Source organism: Lactuca serriola, chromosome 5 (genome assembly GCF_051521515.1).
Source record: "Lactuca serriola cultivar US96UC23 chromosome 5, Lser_US96UC23_V15, whole genome shotgun sequence".
NCBI classification, from domain to species: domain Eukaryota; kingdom Viridiplantae; phylum Streptophyta; class Magnoliopsida; order Asterales; family Asteraceae; genus Lactuca; species Lactuca serriola.
Window position 1 is genome coordinate 185,601,776 of NC_136412.1, and position 22,479 is coordinate 185,624,254.

Below are 22,479 nucleotides of genomic sequence, written 5' to 3' on the forward strand. Positions count from 1 at the left end.
ATTTGTCACGTGTTAAAAATTGTTTTGTGATAATGTGAGTGTCATGTATTTGGCTTCAATTTTATACACTGCCTAAGAACCAAAAATGTAGAAATCGGTTTATATTTTTTAAGGAACGTGTTGCTATTGGTCAAGCTTTGTTGCATGTGACATCTGCTCGTCAATCTTTGTGTGTGTGTGTGTGTGTCCATATATATATATATATATATATATATATATATATATATATATATATATATATATATATATATATATATATATATAAGGATTGTCTACACAGTTATTAATAGATTTTTGGGACAATTTGAACATCTATTTCCTCATGCTCCAACTAAAGGGTACGTTGAATACTCTATATTATAGTTTATTCCTTTGTTCACATTGTAGTGTCATTTATGTAACATTTTTATATATTTATAAGCCCCCAATGACGCTCTACTTCGAATAACCTAAGAAACTTCTATATACCTATAGAAAGGATTTAGTATTTTTTTTATCATTATTTTTTTTTATTGAGAGGATGATCCACATCTCTTATTCATCTTCATCTATCACCAATTCAATTATTCAATGACTATTTGATATTTTACTCCCATAGAAGTACTATGCAAACTTAAATTACAATCAACATGAAATTTATGTAATAGTGGATATTAATTATAATCTAAATATCAATAAAAAAAAATCACACATTTATAGATATCTAGTTACAATTATGTAAAACATACTTCATTTGTGGATTATATATTTTACATCAAATAAAGATGATATATTCTAAATAATACCATCATTTCCCGCCAAGACCATGTACTTATCTTTTCTCGTGAGATTCGTACATTGAAACCCTAATGTTTCTGCAATCTGTCTCTGAACCTGATTAGCAATATCAATACTTGATTTCCCACAAGTATTTTCACTTGTCCACTTCTCAAGAATCATGACATGGTAAATCCCAATTGGATTTAGAAGAAAGAACAAAGGGTCCAAAAATTTGAAACCACTTGCAGTTGTCCCATAAAACATACTGACTTTAGAATCTAAAGCAACAGGGACGATTTCATTACTCTTTTCAGAAAACAAAGGGCTAAATCGAAGTACATAAGGTTCCCTACAAGTAGTCCCTTCAGGGCAAACCACAAGGTCACCTTGGTTAAGTAACATCTCCATCATCTTTGAGTCTTTTTCTTTGTTCCTACTCAAATGATAAGTCTTTAATGGTGCCAAGAATTCTGATAATCGGCTCAAGCTATATGTAACGGTTGTTACAGGCTTCATTATTGCCATTGATATATAGATTGGATCAAGTAATGTTTTATGATTGCAAACATATAATGTACCTTTTTTCTTACCTTTGTTCTTGCTTGTATCTTTCCTAGTTTTGTCAAACTTGGTTGTATGGTTTGAAATGATATATAATCTCCCTCTCATCCCTGTGTATGACAAGATAGGGATAGACATAGTGTATGGAAAAGATATCCCAATTATGATCCTCAAAATAGTGAACAAGAATCCAAATGGAACCCACATGATTATTGCTAATGTTGTGAGATATGTTGGCATGAGTGTGATCCTACCATCATGAAAAATCAATGGTTTTGGGTACTTGTCTCTTGGGAGAGCTCTCCATCTCCTCTTATCTGCGTCAGATACAATGTAGATGTCCTAAACGGAAAAAAACATACGGTTTTAAAAAGATGATCAAACAAACAAAAAATTATATTATATTCATTTTTTTATAATGAAATAATATCTTATAAGATCTCAATGAAGTGAGACCCCCACTTCATTAGCAATAACATCTATACTGATCAAATAGGGATAAAATCATGTATTATTTCATTATTTGTATTCATGGAGATACATAACTAATATGTTATTATTATCATCAAAATTTTGGTGTCAAATATAATATACATAGATGAAGAAATGTATGTATCTGATTGGTCATCCTTGTCATCAAAAAAGTGGTTAGTGCATATTAATATTATAAAAAAATGTGCTACCGAACTAGAACTATTAGTAATTTGATCAAGAAAAATTAAATATTATTCTATATTTTTTTCCTATCTATCCTCTTACTCATATATCATTAAGACATATGGATACCAATAATTATCTTTCTCTTAACATTGTATCTTGATTTTGACACTTGTATTGAGAGGAAGATATTTGATTTCTCTTTAATCAAATATATTTAAAGGTTATCTTAAAGCCCACTGTCTCATTTTATTAAACAGATTACAATAATGTAAAAAGTAAACATAATCTACATCTTAATTAATTAAATTTGAACTCTCCAAACCCATAATTAAAACGTTTGTTGCACTAAAAACTAAGTTATTTTAAACATTTTAGTAAGTATGTATTAATTTTTTGATTTTATGTATCTATTATTTCAATCTAAACCCTACATAATTCTAAAATTCAACCCCAAACATATTTTTTGGACGAAATTCCATAAATGGTCCTTATAGCTTATCAAAAGTCACAAACTCATTCTTTGCTAATTATTTTTTACAAACATGGCCTATGTAGTTTCCAAATTTTGCATGAATGATCCTTTTTGCTAAAACCATTAGTTTTCATCGGTTAATGTGAGGGCAATTTGGTCTCTTCGGGTAGCAGAGACTAATTTTGTGACCATCGGTAAGCCATAGGGACTATTTTTGTAATTTTTTATATTTTATGTTTATGAGTTTATGGCTTTTCCACCCATTTACTTTTGAAAATGCTATTTTCACTCCTTCACTTTGAACTTTATAAAATGTTATTTTCATCCATTCATTTTTCAAGACTTTCGTGTTTATCCTCCATAATATATATAATTTGATTTTTCTTAATATATTTCGTTTGTTAGCCTTCTTTTACATGATTATTTTTATATATGTGTTGGTATAAATTCAAGTTGGTTAACATTTCGACATAAATTTAGAACTTTTGTTCGTTAATTTTTTTTAAAAAAAAACTTATTTGTTTTATGCACGTCACAGTTTAAATTTGAGTTTGTATACGTTTCGACGTAATTTTTTTTTATGTTTTGTTTTAATTTTATTTACGTTTCCTGTAAATGAGTGTAACACCTAATTCAGGTAATGATTCATTTATGCTTTTGGTCTAATTATGTCTAAAATCGTGGATTTTTAAGATGAGCCTGAAGTGAGGAAGGAGGCCTCACGATATGACCACTGATGCAGAATCGTTTATTCATCCTTATGGGTCATGACATGACGTGTATGTAGTCACAACATGACGGTTTACCGTGGTTAAGCCTACTTCCCATGTTTTGCGCCCTATTTAAGGGAAGTGAGGGGTTAGGGTTTGCACGCCCTCAATCTCAATCATCACCATCTTTACCCTAAACGAATCTAGCCTCCATTATTGATCTTCGGAGATCTTTTGGTGGTTTTAGCTCTTTATTGAAGAAAAAGACGCCTTTGGTGCATTGTTTCAGTAAGCAAGCTACATTCTCACCATCTTGTGTTGTTTTTGGACCCTTGTAAGTCTCCAAGTCTTTGCCTTTATTATTTAATCATGCTAGATCTACGTTTTAACCCACTTTTCTCCATGTTTGGGTTGATTTGAATGCATGGAATCCATAAAGTTAGCAACTTTATGGATCATAAGGTCCTTTGATAAGCATAAGTCTCAAATCTGAAGTTAGATGGTGGGTTGGACTCCGTGCATGAGAGTTTGGTGCATGCTAGTTGATAGACTAGGAATCCCTCAGAAATTGTAGGATAGGGTTGCCTGATTTTGTGATGTGTTATAGCCTAGGAGATTACTTGTGAATGCCTTGCTAGTGTTGAAACTAAGATTGCTAATTGCTTTGTTTATACTTTATACTTGTACATAATTAGGATTTCATATCCTAATAATGCCTGATTTAACCTTACTTCCTGCTCCATGTCTGGCTGTGGATTTGGGGTAGAATCTTTTATTCGAATGTCTATTGAGTCTAGGTTATGTACAATTGGTATACACGGAGCCATTAGCGAGATTGGAAAGAATTCTTGCGTAGCGAAGTTATGGTTGATCAGGAACCTAGGGTTTGCACATATGGGTTTAGATGTGGCTCCTTAAGCAAATAGGTGTATATGTGTGTGGCTTCTTTGAGAGCAGAGTGTTTTAGCCTAGTTTTGACCTTTTTCCTTGTGTATTTTAGTATGGTGTTTACCTGAGGTTCAGGCTCTAGGTGTCCAGAGAGCCAGAGTACCAACAATGATGAGATTCGTATGATCATTGCCATAGAGTTGGTCGTGGAAGTCAGGGAGGCGATCTTAGAGGTATTTAGGTCTATCAAGACCGCAATGATCGAGTTACTTGACAAGCGCTATGTTGCCATCGTAAAGTTTGTTGTTTCCGTAGCCACCGCAACTGTTTCGCCACGAGACCATACAGGGGTGATTTGATGCAATACCGAGAGTTCAACTATAACACCCAGATTCTTGAAGAATAATTGTTGGGAATAAATCCCCTTTCTAAGGTTACACACGACATATTGGAGGAACCAACATGTCGTGTCTAGATTTGAAGAAACACGACTTTCATTAAGGCCAACATAGCGTGTTATGCCTTACACGGCGTGTTGGGGATTGCTGGAGAAAACCCTAATTTTTAGGGTGTTGCACCCTATATAAAGACCTTAAGTCCTTATGGATGGCCTCCTTACTAGCCCCCATTGTCACTGAAACCTTAAAATCGACCTTTAAGTGTCTTGGTGGTGTTCTTGAGATAGTAAGAGGTTCTTGGTGCTCATTTTTGGTCTTTGTGAAGGAAGAGGAGATCTTGAAGTTGCTTTTCTTGGTGAAAAGGATTTGGATCCAGAATCATCATCTTATGGGAAAGCTTTTTGAGGTATCAAGTTTACATCTTGTCTTATAGATGTTTAGATCTCTTTATATTGTGTTTTGTTGTGCTTTTGGTCCCTTTTTGGGTTGATGAGAGAGTGAAGTCGTTTAAGGGCTTGTTATTCCAGATCTGAGTTTGTATTGGACTCCTTGAGCATAAAGGTGCAAGCTTTATGAGATAATTGGTTACATGCATACATTAAGTAACTTATTAAGTCCCTTTTAAGCTTAAGAGCTTCATTTAGACATGCATGAACGTAAAGTTGGCAACTTTATGTGGTTCTCCAGCTCAAGGAAGTCAGATCTATGTTTTGGGGCTATGTCTTTATAGATTAAGTGCTTATTGGTTAAGCCCTTGCATTATTAAACTTTATGGATGAGTTTTCTACCTTTTTGGGTGGTCCCAATGGATATAGTTGGAAAATTTATCCTTCTGGACCATATGAGGGGCTAGATCTGAGCTTTGCAACTCTTGGTATCGGAGAAAACAACCTAATGTGTCAAGTTGTTGAATCTCAGGCAGACATGACGTGTTCAAGGGGCAACACGGCGTGTGGCCAGGATTTTTCCCAACTGTCTGGATGTTGGCGGAACACGGTGTGTCCGAAGGGAAATACAACGTGTTTGGTCAAAATGGGTTGTTGACATTAACTTTGACTAGAAGTTTGATTAGGGTTGACCATGGGATATTTTGGTCCATGTTTGGGCCTAGTCTTGGGCCAAGCAAGATAAGGGGTAAATTGGTCTCTAAAACCTAAGTATGGATTGAAGGATATAGTTTTGATTCAAATTGTTAATTGGGTGTTATTTGATATTGATAGTTCATAGGATTTATGGTCCAGCTGTCAGGGGTTATTAGTGTGATTCAGAAGTGCGAGGTGAGTCTCCTCATTATTCTATAGGTCAAAAGCACGAATGCTGACCCTATTGGTTTATGTATTGTAGGAAGACCAGGGAGTCGCCCTTGGCATTTGTATGAAAGACCTGGAGGTGGATCCTAACAGATCTATATGAAAGACCAGAGTTTGGACTCTGGCAATTAAGTAGATAAGTAGTTGTAGATTATATGATAGTTGTCTTTGTGATGCTTTCATGGAAGACCAGGTGATGGCTCCTAACACTTGTCTGTAAGACACAGGGTTTTGGTCCCCAACTTGGCAAAAAAAGACCATGATATGGCTCGTGGCATAATGGCAAGACTATGGTTGACACATAGCACTTTCTATTGCATATTTAATATGTATAACTTATATGTTATGTATGGTATGTGGTATTTGAGGGGCTCACTAAGCTTTTTGCTTACAGTTGTTGTTTATGGTTTCAGGTACTTACCGTTCGAAAAGGAAGGATACGACTTGATCGCAGCGCATACACCTATATTTCCTGCAACTTTGAGATTTTGGGATTGTACTCTGATAGTTGTTTTGATTATAAAATATCTTTAAAGATTTGTTTAAATGATAAAAGGGTGTTTTGATTGTTTTAAAAATGAAATTTTTACTCTCATATTTTGGAATGTTACATCAACAATATGAAACCCCCAAAGATTGACGGGGTCAAGGACCTGATTGAGGCTATAAGGTGGATTTCTAATGTCGAGGGATGATTTTACACTTGCTCAAGTCCTAATGATTTGAAGGTTCTCTTTTTGCTGAACCTACTTCTCTTGGGAGTAAAAGACTAGTGGAAGTTTGTGACTATTTGCAATTCACATGAAGAACGGGCCGCAGTGACAAGGGATCGATATGTTGAGATATTATGTGATGAGTATGTTCCTTTGGTGGAGAGAGAGAGAGAGAGAGAGAGAGAGAGGTTGGCCCAAAAGTAGTTGTCACTCAACCAGATGATAAAGACAATGATTGAGATCACCATGATGTTCCATGAGTGGCTCATGTTCTTCCCTGAGTACTCATCCTCTAAGTAGGCATGGATGACCCGATATTTGAGCATGCTCAAGAGGTATATCAAAGAGTTCACGACAAACTCCTAGTACCAGAAATTGGCTAAGCTACAATCTAATGTTAGGAGGAGGGAGATCAAGTTGAAGTTGTATGTGAAAGAGACAGAAGTGGATACACAAAGAAGGGATAGGAAGCTAGTTCATTCGCAGCCATCGGATAAGCGGGTCAAACCCGTTGATTCGAGATTAGGAGGTAAGGGTCATGAGGGAACCTGTCGGGCAAGGATGGTATGCTACTTGTGTGGTAAGGAGGGGCACAATGCAAAGGATTACCTGAAGGGTCTACAAGTCCATTTCAGCTACAATCACGCGATCCATGTGAAGGCCGAATGTCCACTACTTGCATCAAGGCTAGTCCAGACCCCTGTTCCTGCGACCCTAGACATCATAGATAGTTACCATGGGAAGGTTGAGGCCTCGAAGGCCCACAATCGAGCTTTTCAGTTGACTACAGAGGAGGCCAAAACCACACCGGATGTTGTTGGTATGTGTTTATTTACTTTTTTGTTGAGTTATTTGATGTATATGCTTATGCTATGCTCTTCTTAGGTACTTTCCTTGTGATTTCTATACCCGTTTTAGTTTTTTTTTACTAGGGTGCAAGTCAGTATTTTGTGTCCATATCCTTTTCTAAAGATTTTATTATTGTTCATGAGGCCTTGGATCGACCCTTAAGGGTCGTTATAGTTGTTGATCACACCGTTTCGGCTTCTGAGGTATATTAGGATTATGTATTAGAGATTTTTGGTGTCTGATTCCCTATTTTGATCATATCCTTATTGTGATGGGGAATGTTTTCATGATTGCAAGTATGGATTGGTTAAGCTAGTTTGGATCAATGATTGACTGTGAAAAACAGTTGGTGACGATTTGTGACCCAAATGGAGGAGTTCTGACTATTTATGGTGAGGGTACCAAGGTCGGTTCTGCTTTTTGTTTCACCCCAAGGCAAGACAGTATCTTCATCATGCGTGTATGGTGTATCTAGCTTGTGTGGTTGATTTTCAAGTTAAGGGAAAGAAGTCAGTTTCTTATGTTCCGATTGGGAGGGAATTTCCTAATGTTTTCGCTAAGGATTTGCCCGGTGTGCCTCCCAAGAGGCAGGTAGAGTTCCAGATCGACTTGATCCCTCGTTATGCCCCGATTACCAAGGTTTCATATCGCCTTACGCCGCTTGAGATGCAAGAGTTTCCCTCTTAGTTTCAGGAACTCTTGGACTAGGAGTTCATTTGACGGAGTAGCTTGTCTTGGGGAGCAACGATTATTTTTGTTAAGAAGAAGGATGGTTTGCACTAGATGTGCATTGATAACCAAAAGTTAAACAAGTTAACAGTAAAGAACCAGAACCTCCTGCCACAGACTATTGACCTTTTTGATAAGTTGCATGGAGTATCATGGCTTTACAAGATTGAATTGAGATTTGGTTAACACCAGATGAGGGTTCATGAGGATGAAATTCTGAATGCGACCTTCTGAAATCATTATGTGCATTATGAATTATTGGTGATTCCTTTCGGTCACACCAACACATTGGAATCGTTCATGCACATCATGAACCAAAGTGTGTAGGCCTATCTTGGATACATCGGTGATTATTTAATCAATGATATCTTGGTCTATTCTATGACCAAGGAACAACATGAGGAGCATCTTTGTGAGATTCTTGGAGTGCTTCAGCTAGAGTTGTTGTATGCACAGTTCTCCAAGTGTGAGTTATGGTTGCATGAGGTTTAGTTTTTGGGGCACCTTGTCAACCGGAATGGTATTTTGGTTGATTTGGCCAAGATCGAGGAGGTTATGTGGTGTGAAGTTTCGAAGACTCCATCTGAGATTTGAAGTTTCCTTGAGTTGGTAGGTTACTACAAGATATTCATTTGTGACTTCTACAAGATTGTAGTCCCTCTCACTAGGTTGATGAGGAAATACATCACTTTCCTTTGGGGGTCTGAGCAGCAGGCAAAATTCGAGACTCTACATCAGAAGCTTTGTGAGCTGCTAGTACTTACCCTCCCTAAGGGAGTCGAGGACTTTGTAGTGTATTGTGACGCATCGATACTGAGTATGGGTGTCATTTTGATACATAAGGGCACATGATCACTTATGTTTTGAGGTAGCTGAAGCCTCATGAGACAAATTACCCTACTCATGTTCTGGAGTTGGGGTTGTGGTTTTTGACCTCAATATTTGATGCCACTACCTGTATGTGGTCAAGTGTACCATCTATAAAGACCACAAGAGTCTGAGATATCTGATGGATCAGCCCAACATGAATATAGGACAACGGAGATGGGTTAGATGTAGTGAAAGATTATGAATGTGAGATTTTGTACCATCCCTATAAGGCCAATGTGGTGGCCGATGCTCTGAGTCATAAGACGATTAGTGCCCCCAATTTAGGAGCTATGTTTGAGGATGACAGTTCTGACTCCGTTTTTAGAGATTATTAGAGTTTTGTGGATGGAGGTCGTCAATGAGAATAATCGGAAGAGCGAGCGGGTGGTTGGTTAGGTATCCATTTTTTTATTATGATAGTTGGGGGTCGTTGACACTGCATGACAGGATTTGTGTGCCTTAGTCTTGTGGGACCAGACAAATTTTGATGGATGAGGCGTAAAATAGAAATTTTCTATCCATCCAGTGCAACAAAGATGTATCATGAGGCGTAAAATAGAAATTTTCTATTTATGAAGAGAGTTATAGCTTGGTTTGTGGAGCAGTGCATGACTTACCGGAAGGTCAAGGCTGAACATCAGTTCTCTCACAGAAAATTGCAGTCCTTAGTGGTCCCATTATTGAAATAGGAGCAGATCGTCTTCGATTTCATTACAAAATTACCAAAGACTGCAAAAGGATTTGGTGCTATATGGGTGATTGTCGATCGATTGACCAAGAATGCACACTTTTTGGCTATCTGGGGAGTTCCTCGACTGAGACACTGGACGACATCTATGTCCTAGAGGTTTTTGCTCGCTATGGTATCCCTATTTCGATTATTTTAGACCGAGATATTCGTTTCACCTCCTGATTTTAGAAGAGGTTCCACAAAGAGTTGGTACCCAGTTGCATTTTAGCACTATGTATCATCCACAGACAGACGGGAAGAGCAAGCAGACCATTCAGACACTTGAGGATATATTGAGGGCATGTATCATTTATTTCGGTGGGAGTTGGGACTCATACCTTCCCTTGGCTGAGTTTTCATACAACAACAGTCAACATGTTAGCATCCGTATGCCTCCCTTCTAGCTTATCTATGGGAGGAAGTGTCAGACCCTAATTTGTTAGGGAGAGGTTGGTCAGAGGGTCATAGGGAGCACGAAGATATTGCTCAAGACGATAGAGCTTATTCAGCAGGTTAGGCAGAGATTACAGACAACCTAGAGTCGACACAAGAGCTACGCTTATCGACGTCGATCTGAGTTGGAATTTCTGGTCGGGTATATTATACTCTTGAAGATGTCACCTTGGAAGGGCGTTACTCAGTTCAGCAAGCGAGGAATGCAGCCCCAAGTTTATTGGTCAATTCCAAGTTATGGCTAGAGTGGGGGGGGGGGGGATAACCCACCGTTTGGATCTACCAGAGGAGCTCAGTCAAATTCACATCACTTTTCATGTTTCCCAGTTGCGGAAATGTGTGGCCGACGAGTCCGTTGTTGTCGCATTGGGTGATATTTATGTTGATGATCACCTGAATTATATTGAGCTACCGATGACGATTCTTGATATGAAGAAGAAGGCCTTGCGCAACAAGGTGGTACCCTTCGTCAAGGTGCAGTGGAAACATTGAAAGGGCTCTAAGTGAATGTGGGAGCCCGAGGCTGAGATGCATGAGCGCTATTCGGATCTGCTTCCAGTTGAAGATTTCAAGGGCGAAATCTAATTCTAGTAGGGGAGAGTTGTAACACCTAATTTAGGTAATGATTCATTTATGCTTTTGGTCTAAATAAAGTGTAAAATGATGGATTTTTAAGATGATCACGATGTGGGGAAGGAGGTCTCACAATATAATCAGATATGTATAATGGCGTATTCATCCTTGTGGGTCACGACATGACGTGTATGTAGTCATGACGTGATGGTTGTCTAGGGTTAACCTGATTTCCATGTTTTGCACCCTATTTAAGGGAATTGAGGGGCTAGGGTTTGTTCACCCTCAACGCTCATCATCTCCATCTATGCCCTAAACGAATCTAGCCTCCATTATTGATCTTGAAAGTTCTTTTGGTGGTTTTAGCACTTTGTTTAAGAATAAGATCCATTTGGTGCATTGTTTCAGCAAACAAGCCTCCTTCTCATAATCTTGTGTTGTTTCTGGGCCCTTGTAAGTCCCCAAGTCCTTAACTTTCTCATTTAAGCATGTTAGATCTAGGTTTTAACCCACTTTTCTCCATGTTTGGGTAGAGTTGAATGCATGGAATTCAAAAAGTTAGCAACGTTATGCATCATTAGGGTCCTTTGATAAGAATAAGTCTCATACTTGAAGTTTGATGGTGGATTGATTCCACGCATGAGATTTTGGTGATTTTCTTCCCATTTTGACCTAAGTTTGTGCTATAGACTTGCATTGGACATGCATGACTGAAAAGCATTTATCTTTGTGATATATTAGGCTTTAGGAAGGTTTTTAGAAAGTTAGAAGGAGTAGCTTAACAGATTAAGACCTAAATGTATTAGGTTGTGGGAACCCAATTTTCACGACATGGCATTTAAGTCGTCACGATGTGACGATTGGGCATTGGCCCAACTATTTTGCCATGGATTGCCCAAGATGTGATTTATGGGTGGTCACGACGTGGACACCTGCTGAGGTTGACTTTGACCGTTGACTTTTTTCCATGGTTGACTTTTGGTCAAATTATGATTTCAGGGTGTAGACTGAGAGGGTACTTCTTTATTGTTGGTTATGTATCTCGTTGTACCTATCTACCATGTGTGTGAGCTATTTTCTGTTAGCTGTTATCTGCTAGGTGAGTCTTCTCACTATATTATCTGTGTGGTAGTGTATGATTACTAACCAGTTAGGTCTTAATTGTTGATTGTTGTTATATATGCAGTTAAGTTGTTGATAGCTCCTACACAACTGTGAGTCTATGGGACTACTGATAGTCCCTAGGCTTGCGGATAACCCATAAAATATACTAGTTAATCCACAGGGAATGGTGTTAGCCCACTGGGATTGCTGAAAATCCCTAGGGTTGTTGATAAACTATAGTTGTTTATTATGTTGTGTTGTATGTAATATTGTGGGAAACGCACTAAGCTTTGTGTTTACACTTATGGATTAAATATGTTTTAGGTATTTCAGACGATCACGGAAAGACAAATGCTTGACTGTACACTTCGGCTTGCATATATTATGATTCCCGCATTTTGATACTCTGATTTGGGATGATTGTATTTGATTCACCTAGGATTTTACGACTTATTTTTTATAATACTTGATGTTTTCTTTATATTAAAAATAAAAAAAAATGTTGTAAAAATTTGGATGTTACAATGAGTGGAGTTACATATAATAATGTCCATATTTTAACTTAAAAAACTATATTATATTCGAGTTTGTATATGTTTCGACGTAAGATTTTTAACATTTTTGTGTTTAATTTATATATGTTTCGTATGTATAAGTCGTGTCACAAATAATAACTTCCGTTTGTTAACTTAAAAAAAATTAATTTTTACGTGTTTATTTTTATGTATGTGTCGGTATAAATTCAAGGCGATGAACGTTTTGACGTATTTGACGTAATTTTAGAACCTTCATTCATTAATTTTTTTATAAAAACTTGTTTTTTTATGTATGTGTCAGTATAAATTTAAGTTCGTCTATGGTTCGACATCGGAAACATAAAAAAAAAAAAAAAAAAATTACGTCCAAAAACATAAAAAAATTATTTCGGACCATAGATGAACTTGTATTTAGATTGACACGTACATAAAAAAGCAAGTAAATTTATTGTAAACTAATGAATGAATCACAACCTTACTGCCTTAAATTATACGAACACATATATAAAAATAAACACTTAAAAATTTAGTATTTTTAAGTTAACGAACGAAAGTTATTATATGTGTCCCGCCTCAAACATATGAAATATATATATATATATATATATATATATATATATATATATATATATATATATATATATATATATATATATATATATATATATATATATGAAACTAAACACAAAATCATAGAAAAATATAAGTTAAAATATAAACAAACTCAAATGTAATATCTTTCTTTAAGTTAATCAAAAAAATTTATTATAGGTGACACGAATCATACGTAATAAACAAACATAAAATTAAGCACAAAATTTTTTAAAAATTACGTCGAAATGTAGACAAACTTGAATTTAAACAAACACTCGTATAAAAAAACAATTTTATCTTTAAAAAAATATGAACTAATAAAGATTATTATATGTAATGCGTTTTATACGTACAAAACGTATACAAAATGAAACACAAAAACATAAAATAAGTTACGTTGAAACATAGATAAACTCGAATATAATACATTTTTTTAAGTTGATGAACAAAAGTTTTTACATGTAATCCATTCATTTGTAGGAAATGTGCATAAAATTAACGACGAAAAAAAATTACGGCGAAACGTTGACAAGTTCGAATTTAAATGTCACGTGCATAAAATAAACAAATAAGTTTTCCTTTAAAAAAAATAATGAAAGAAAATTCTAAATTTACGTTGAAACATTTGAATTTATAACGAAACATATATAAAAATACCTATGTAAAAAAAATTAGGTTAACAAACGAAAGTTATTACAAAAAATCAAATTATATATACTAGCAGGGATAAACACGTAAGTTAAAAAAATGATGCCGTAAATATAACATTTTATAAAGTTCAAAATGAAAGAGTTAAAGTGATACTTTAAAAATTAAATGGGTGAAAAACCCAAAAACTTATAAACATGAAATATAAAAAATTACATCAGTGGTCATTATAGTTTACCCATTATCATTAACTCAATTTTTTGTTACCGGAAAAAACTAAATTACCCTCTAAACCAATGGTTTTAGCGAAAAGACCATTGGTACAAGTTTTGAAAACCACAAAAGCCAAAATCTTCAAAATAATTAATAATAACTAGAAAGGTTATCCACGGTACGCGGAAGTCAGAAGCTTTCAATATTGTTTCCGAATCGATAAATATGACGGACGTAGAAAGTACAATGATGAAAAGTCCGGAGTTTTCCCCGGACCGTTTTTTACAAGTTTTTATGAAAAAATATAAAAGTTTTGACTGCAAGGATCAGAAGTTTCAAAACAGTTAAAGAATTAAAGGGGTAGGAATTAGCAAATTTTTAGAAAATGGATCAAAGTTGTTAAACCGTTAAAATTTTGTGCCAAACTTTAAATATTAAAAGGTTCCTAAAAAGTCTAAAAATATTGATTGCAAGTACCAAAAATGTCAAAATAGGTACAGAATGAGGTGCAAAGTGCAGGGACCATTTCTGCCAAAAAATGTCTAGTTTACTATATATATATATATATATATATATATATATATATATATATATATATATATATATATATATATATATATATATATATATATATATATATATATATATATATATATATAGGGGAGGGTTCAATTGAGAAAAAACAAGGTTGAGAATGGGTGAATCATTCTCAGCCACTCATTTATTTTTGCCGCAAAAGTCTCCGTCGTAACAGCGGAAATGAGAAATTAATAGACATGTGTGTTCCAACAAAACATATTTCCTTAAACTATGCTAATTATTACCTTAATATATACAAAAACATAGTTTTTTCGTTTTTTTTTTAATTTTTAAGAAGCTATTTTTATCGGAAAATGATTTTAAATATACAAAAATTCATGATTTTTTATTCTCTACAAATAGACATCCATATTGATATAGTTTTAAAATAAAATATATTTTTTTTTATATTTTCAGCTATCGTTATTCATAAGTGAATAAAAATGCATCAGGTTTTATTACAATACATTCGTTATTCACTTATTAATAAAAAGTATGATTTTTTTTTACAATTTAAGTATCCTTCATATATGAATATAGCATATAATAAACATAGTATATTCATATTTAAATACTGGACGATGTATTCACTTGTGAATATTAACATATTATATTCACTTGTGAATATTAGATGATATATTCACTTATAAATATTAAATGATATTTTCATATGTGAATATTACATAATATTACATGGTATATCACATATGAATATTACATAGTATATTCACTTGTAAATAGCACATGATATATTCACTTATGAATATTACACAGTATATTCACATATGAATATTACAAGGTATATTCACTTGTGAATATATTCACTTATGAATATTAGAAGATATTTTCACAAATATATATAATTTTTATAAGTTATTCACATATGAATGACATACAGACTTGCATATTTGTTTTGTGTTTTTAATAATCATATACTGATTCAGGTGAGAAAACATATTCATATGTGAATATAACATGGTAATTTAGTTTATGCATTTCATCAAACAGTTGGAGTGCATACAAGTTAATTATTTTAAAAATGTTAAAAACATCAAGTTATCAATTCCAAATCATCATATACTTCCGATTTCGACTTCAGATACGACATCCTATGTCTGATCGATTTCTCATTTTGATTTTGATTTCCGAAAATCCGATTGGGAACCTATTAGTACTGATTCTGAGTCCTTCAATGTCGACTGTGACTGCGAGTCCAGAACTCCGATTCCAATTTCATGAATAGCAAAGAAATTCCGATTCCAATTGATTTCGTTTGCGTATCTAGAAAATTCCAGTTCTAAATCCGTTATGATCTTTAACAAATCGATGAAATTGATGAATTTGGGTTGCGGATTTTTCTTGAACAGCGAACCTCCCAGCTACGAATATCGGTTATTGAAGGTTGGAGGAGAAATTTTGAGGATGAACAAACTGTTATCGAATTCTCTATAGTTACGTATTTGACATTGAAGGTTATTAACATATTTACAAGTTTGCCACCGTGTCTTTTTATGCTTAGATTAAATGAGTGGCTGAGAATGATTCCCCCATTTCTCAACCTTTGGTTATTTTCTCAATTGAACCCACCTATATATATATATATATATATATATATATATATATATATATATATATATATATATATATATATTACTAAACTGCACAAATGGTCCCTGTGGTTTGTTCAAAATTGTCACTTTGGTCCAAAAGAGTTTTGACTAGCACCACAGGTCCAAAGTTTTCATTTTGTTGCGATTTTAGTCCAATTTGATTTAGAAATATTTAAAATGACGGATTTACCCTTTATACTTTCTTTTTCTATTTTTTATTTATTTAAATGTTTTTTCTTATTAAAAGAAAAATAAAAAAAGAATATCTCTCTCTCTCCATTTTCGTTCCAGTCAAGTACAGCACCCCCAAACATCCCCGACCCTTACTCTTTCCTCCCCTCATCTCTCACGCGTTGACCTCGCCGGAAGAAATAAACAGAAGCAGCAGGAGTCGCCGGAACGAGCACCACCGGCTGCCACCGTTGTTCTCAGCCCAATCAGCCCTCCCCCTGTCGTGACCCATAGTCATCAAACGCCCCAACGTCGCTGCGGCCTTCCACCTATTGCTTCCATTCCAGCATTCACCTGCCATGCGCTGCAATCAGTCACCAATCTACCACCTCCCATTCCTTTATATCCACATCACATATGCACATCATTAGATCGAATTCCTTCTACATCGCTTCAGATCAAACCCATTACTACACCCACAATTAGAGACATCACCTCATTCTTTTACCTTCATCCACCAACAACTCCCCACCCATGTATAAACCACTTTTGAATTCGATTTGTTCAGATACAAAAAAGGAAAACACCACCGGTTACCTGTGACCTAAAATCAAAATCAATCTTGAAACATTAACCAAATTGAATCATCCATCGGAAATACATCAAACGAATTGGGTCAACACTGGAGCAAATCAACTAGATGAAAGAGGGAAGGACATGGATTCCACAACCATCGCTTAATCTGAATCAATTTCTGATGTGAACCCTAACCCTAAAATTAATTTTTGTAGATGTAGGGATGATCTTCACCAAAACGGATCTCTCAATCGTAACAATCAAGACAAATTCCACAACAATTGCCAAATATGGAGGGTAGGAAACTGTAATTCGCCGACCACCGCCTTCGCCTCTACCGAGAAATCCAAAAATCGACATCAATCCAGTGGTGCTCGTCGATTCTCATGAGGTTCGAGATCCAAAGAGTATGTCGACCTAATCACTTTAGGGTTTTCCTTCACGATGGATGGTCACCACAGGAGGTGAGTGTGCCTCTCGGTGGTCACCACAGTAACACCACCCTTGGTGGTGTTTTTCCTCGGCAGTGAATGGAGAGGAATGGTAGCAGGTGGTGGTGGTTATTGGTTTGAATAAAGAGGAGGATGGAGGAGGTCGGGAAACGGTGGTATTGGTTGGTGAGATAAGAACGAGAGGGAGAGATGTATTGAGTGAGGGAGGGTTATATGTTGAGAGAGAGAGAGATAGAGAGAACTATTTCTTTTTAATTTTTATTTCAATCAGAAAAAGATTTAAATAAATAAAAAAGATTGAAAAATAAAAAAGCATAAGGGCAAAACCGTCATTATAAAAATATTTAAAGCAAATTGGACCAAACTCACAAGAAAATGAAAAGTTTTGACCTCTATTGCTAGTCCAAATCTTTTTGGACCAAAGTGACAATTTTCAGCAAACCACAGGGACGATTTGTGCAGTTTTGTCTCTCTCTCTCTCTCTCTCTCTCTCTATATATATATATATATATATATATATATATATATATATATATATATATATATATATATATATATATATATATATATTAGGTTTGTAACTTTTATAAACCCCACTAGTTGTTTCTATTCTTTATTTAGTATTAGTATTATAAATAAGCATTCGCCTTAAGTGAGTTTTTTTTAAATGGGCTTCGAAAACTGCTGCTTAAGAATAAATACTTAACATGTCTAAAGGCGCTAAACTGCCAAACACGTTGGCCTTTATGGACATGAATGTGAACAAGTTGGCCTTTATGGGCCACAAGTGAGTTTATGTGTCATCTTACATATACATACATATAAAGCTACAATATCGGTACAAAAAGTTTTGGAAATTGGATCGGTTTTAAAATATCTTTGGCTTAGAAACCGGATCGAATTAAAACCAGTTCAAACCAAAAAATATTCAAACCCATACGAACCGAGTTAGACCATATTGAAACTAGATTGGGCAAAAGTGGTTTCGAAAAAACCCAACAATCATTATGAGACAAAAATAAAATCTTAAAGTGAAGAATGGTTCGTATTTGGAAGAAGAAATTATAACGATAAACTACAAGATAAGGAGCAGGTGATATATTGCACATGTTTTTACAACTTATCAATAGGAAGTGAGTAATAAGACGTTTGAACGGTGAAAGAATGTATTCTTATCATAACAACCAACAAAACATTTTCACATTTAATGTGTGTAATCATCGATGCTAAAAAGACTAGAAAAACCGATCTTAAAGTGGATTCAAAACCAATGGCACAAACACCAATCCATGTGAAACTTATCTTAAATGGGTCCTAATGACTAGTGTATTTGACCGGTTCAAACCGGTGGATAGCATTAGGAACCGAACTAGTTTCACCACCGGATTACTTTCGAATATCAAATCGAATTCGGATAATGAGCACATTTATTTGCCCCCGCCCCCAACACACATAGTTATCAAAAGCTAAAAGCTAGAAGCTTCTAAACCCTTCCAAAAGCTCCATGCCAAACACGCCTAGTATCTTTTGAGCTCTTTTTTTTATTTTATTTATTTATTTATTTTTTTCTAAATGCATTTCCTAATTTGCCCTTGCTCTACTATTTAGTTCTTATATATTCAAATTCGTCCAACTAACTCATAATTATTTAATTCCTAATTTGTTGCATTGATGATAACAACCATAATTTTATATTGATAATTGATAATTTTTCCCGAAAATTTAAATTGATTGTGTCTATCCCAATGAATTAGTGAGCAAGTTCTATAAATCAATAATCATAGCAATCCAGTCCAAGATTAAAGGTAAGAATAGATATAATTCGAAGTCAGATTCTTTATTAAACGATAGATTGATGCTATGTTTTTGAAGCCTCAACATACAAAGATTGGTGATTAGTTCTTCTAAGTTTTGTCTTTCTCTATTTTGATTTGTATCGGTAGTATGTTTTCAGATTTTCCCCTCAATTATCATTGCTTCCCTGGATATTATTTTGTGATTTTGGGCCTTCTGAATTTAATATATGTTACAACGTGAATATACTGCTGTGAATCAATTAAATCAAGGCATTTTAGTTTTTGGCAATTGTTTCTTCAATTTCTTATGTTTATTTCGCATATCATTTTTATTACTAATATTTAGTGAAGTATCATCCCGCTCCCGAGTTCTACTTAAAGAGAGAAAAGAAAGGAAATGGAAGGAAATGAGAGGAAAGCAAGAGAGAATGGTGCTCCCGAGTTTCATTAAAAGAAGGAAGTGGAAGGAAATGGAAGGAAAACTTTCCCTCCTACCTTTCCTCCCGATTTGGGAGGATTTGAAAAGAAAGAACAAAATGTTTAACTTTCCTTCCATTTCTCTCCAACTCAGGAGCACAAATGACAATTTCTTTTTCCTTTCTTTTCTCTTCTTTTCTCTCCTTACTTTCTTTTCTCTTCTCTTCTTTTCTTTGCTACAACTCGGGAGCGGGGTGACCTCTAACTTGTCAGGATTAACGCCTCGTTCCCGAGTTTAACAAAAGAAAAGAAGAGAAGAGAAAATAAAGTCATGAGAGAAAAGAAGAGAAAGGAAAGGAAAACAAAATTTTCTTGTGTGTTCCCGAGTTGGAAAGAAGCGGAAGGAAAATGAATGATTTTGTTTTTTCTTTCCAAATCCTTCCAAATCGGAAGGAAAGTTAGAAGGGAAAGTGATCTTCACATTTCCCCACACTTCCTTCCAATTCTCTTTAATGAAACTCATGAACACCAATTTCTTTTATTTTCTTCTCATTTCCACCAATTTTCTTTCCTTTCTCTCGTTAAGTTGAACTCGGGAACGGGGTGTAAATTTTTTGTGATTAATGTTTTAATATTTGTGAGATCGTTGAAGATTCTGAAAGTATGCATATCATGTACTCGATGAAATGTATAACATCTTGTGTATCTTCTTTCTCTTAGTTTCTTCCATAAATGGTTTTTGATGATTCTTAATTTCACCTTTTTTTTCTCATCAATATCGATGGTCTAAAATTTCAAGATTTTTTTTGTTTCTTGAGAGTGTTTAGTTGATTTGACTTCACAACTTCTTTACCATGTACATGTTTTTTGCTTGAGGTTTGGTTAATGTCTATTGGTTTTTTCAGTGTTGTATTTCTTTTAATACAACTGAAGAACAGATGGAATCCACTTGAACTTTCAGAACCAAATTCATATCCTATGAGCTAATTGATGTAGGTATGTAAAGGATTTGGTGTTATGTGAATCTGTTGTTAACTAATATATTCTTATTTTTCTATGTATTTTAGAGTTCATCAGGGCTCTTTTTGATTTGGTGGATTTGTGTGTACAGGAGAGAAAAGTGGTGGTGGCAGATTTAATGAAATAAACAAAATTACCGGGGTGCATATGGAGTTGATTATGGGGTTCGGGAAAAAAAATTCCGAAAAAAAACATGGAAAATGATAATTCTTTTTCAGTGAAAATTCCGGAAAAAAAGAGTCACTAATTTTTTTTTGAAGAAACTGAAGAAGCACACTATCACAAAGGCATTGAGTTTCGGATTCCATGTTGATAATGGATTTTTTTTGCACATTCAACGCAAACATGATTCCATCCATATAATTGTCTAACTCTCATTTTAATTATGAAGTTGAGAATAGTCATTCGACTTGATTTAGTTGTTTTTTTATTTCAAATGACATAAAATAAGTTGATATTTTATTATATTATAGGAAATTGCATCTGATCACACTGTGAATGGATCTTACTAATGGATAAGCCATCCATGTCTTCCTTTTTATGGAGTTAACAAAATAGATGAATTAGAAATAGAATGTTGGTTGCTTTTTCATTTTAACTACAGTAGTTATGAGCTGGAGATGGAGGCTAAAGCTAAAGATTTTGAAGATGAAGCAGGAGGCATTTTAACTACAGTTGTATATTCTTGATGATACAAATTCTTTAAGAATATTCAAAATCATTCCACAAGAATAGTTTATGCTGTAAGAATAATATTGTTGTATTCTGATAGAATTGTAGTTAATTATTTATATGTGTAATGTGCAGTTGTTACAAGTGTATCACTACAAATTACTTGGCAATGAATTTTTGATAGAAATGACTTGAAGAATGGCTTGAAGAATGAATTAAAATATGATCACACTCATTTTTTAAGAATGTTGTTATTTTTTAAGAATTATACTTGTTATTCTTTCAGAATTTTTGTTATTATTCAATGAATCACAATCATACAATGTAATTATTTGTTATATTATTAGATTAAGAATCGATTTTGTGTATTTTTTTCAGAATGTATTTACTAGTTTATGGTTGACATTCTGTCATTCTAACATAATAAAATCAAAAAATATATTTACTAGTTTATGACTAACATTCTATCATTCTGACAGAATAAAATAGGATTTTTAATTTTGAATTACCTTAAAATATTCATATTTTTAGAAATAAAGGAATTAATTATCCCTAAAAATCCAAAAATTTCTTTTTTTAAAATAACTTAATTGACTAAAATGCCCTAATGCTGAAATTTGTGTGATTATATGGTACATGTTATCCTATTCTATAATGATATACCCTCAGATCATGACATTTGATTATATTCCATCTAATGGTCCAGATCTGTGTATTCTGGCATACAATAGTTACTAAAAACAAAATAACCTTACTCTCTCTCTCTCTCTCTCTATATATATATATATATATATATATATATATATATATATATAAGTTCAACAAAGAACCATTTTAAATCTTAGAACCAACGAACAATTATATTTTCAAGTTTTATAGCTTATTTTTTATCGAATAAAATCTAAATTCATAAGTTTTTATCTTCTTCCATTGATATTAAATAGTTTATTATTATTATTTTTTATTTTTAAGATTCATATTGTGAATCTGTACAGATTCACAATACGAACCTGCACTGTGACTCTAATACTGATTCATAATGTGAATCTAAATAGATCAAAAAAGTAAAAAAAAAAAAAAATTATCGAATTTAATATCAATGGAAAGATGATAAAAAGTTATGAATTTCTATGTTTTTTTTTTGATAAACAATATGCTTTATAATTGAGAAAATGTTGGTTCCTAGGTTATAAGGTTTAAAATGGTTTTTTTGTTGAAATCAACCATATATATATATATATATATATATATATAACCCATGAGAACCACAAAGCAACCTTTTAAATAAGTTATTAGTTAAAAGCTATTTTTTTTATTTATATATAGTTATAATCATTGATTTTAATAAATACGTGCAATTATATCACATTATAATCTATATTAAATTTATTTTAATCTGTATTGTAATGTTATTAA

The 22,479-nt window shown here is 33.9% G+C and overlaps 1 protein-coding gene across 1 annotated transcript in view; it reads right to left on the reverse strand.

The window, feature by feature from the left end:
* Positions 1-692: 692 nt before the first annotated feature.
* Positions 693-22,479, reverse strand: part of LOC145051369 (putative glycerol-3-phosphate acyltransferase 3) — a 24,747-nt gene continuing 2,960 nt past the window's right edge. The window contains exon 2 of the mRNA XM_078999392.1: positions 693-1,662. Within this exon, the coding sequence (XP_078855518.1) occupies positions 775-1,662 (888 nt within the window). The 3' untranslated portion in view covers positions 693-774. The remainder of the gene's footprint in view (positions 1,663-22,479) is intronic.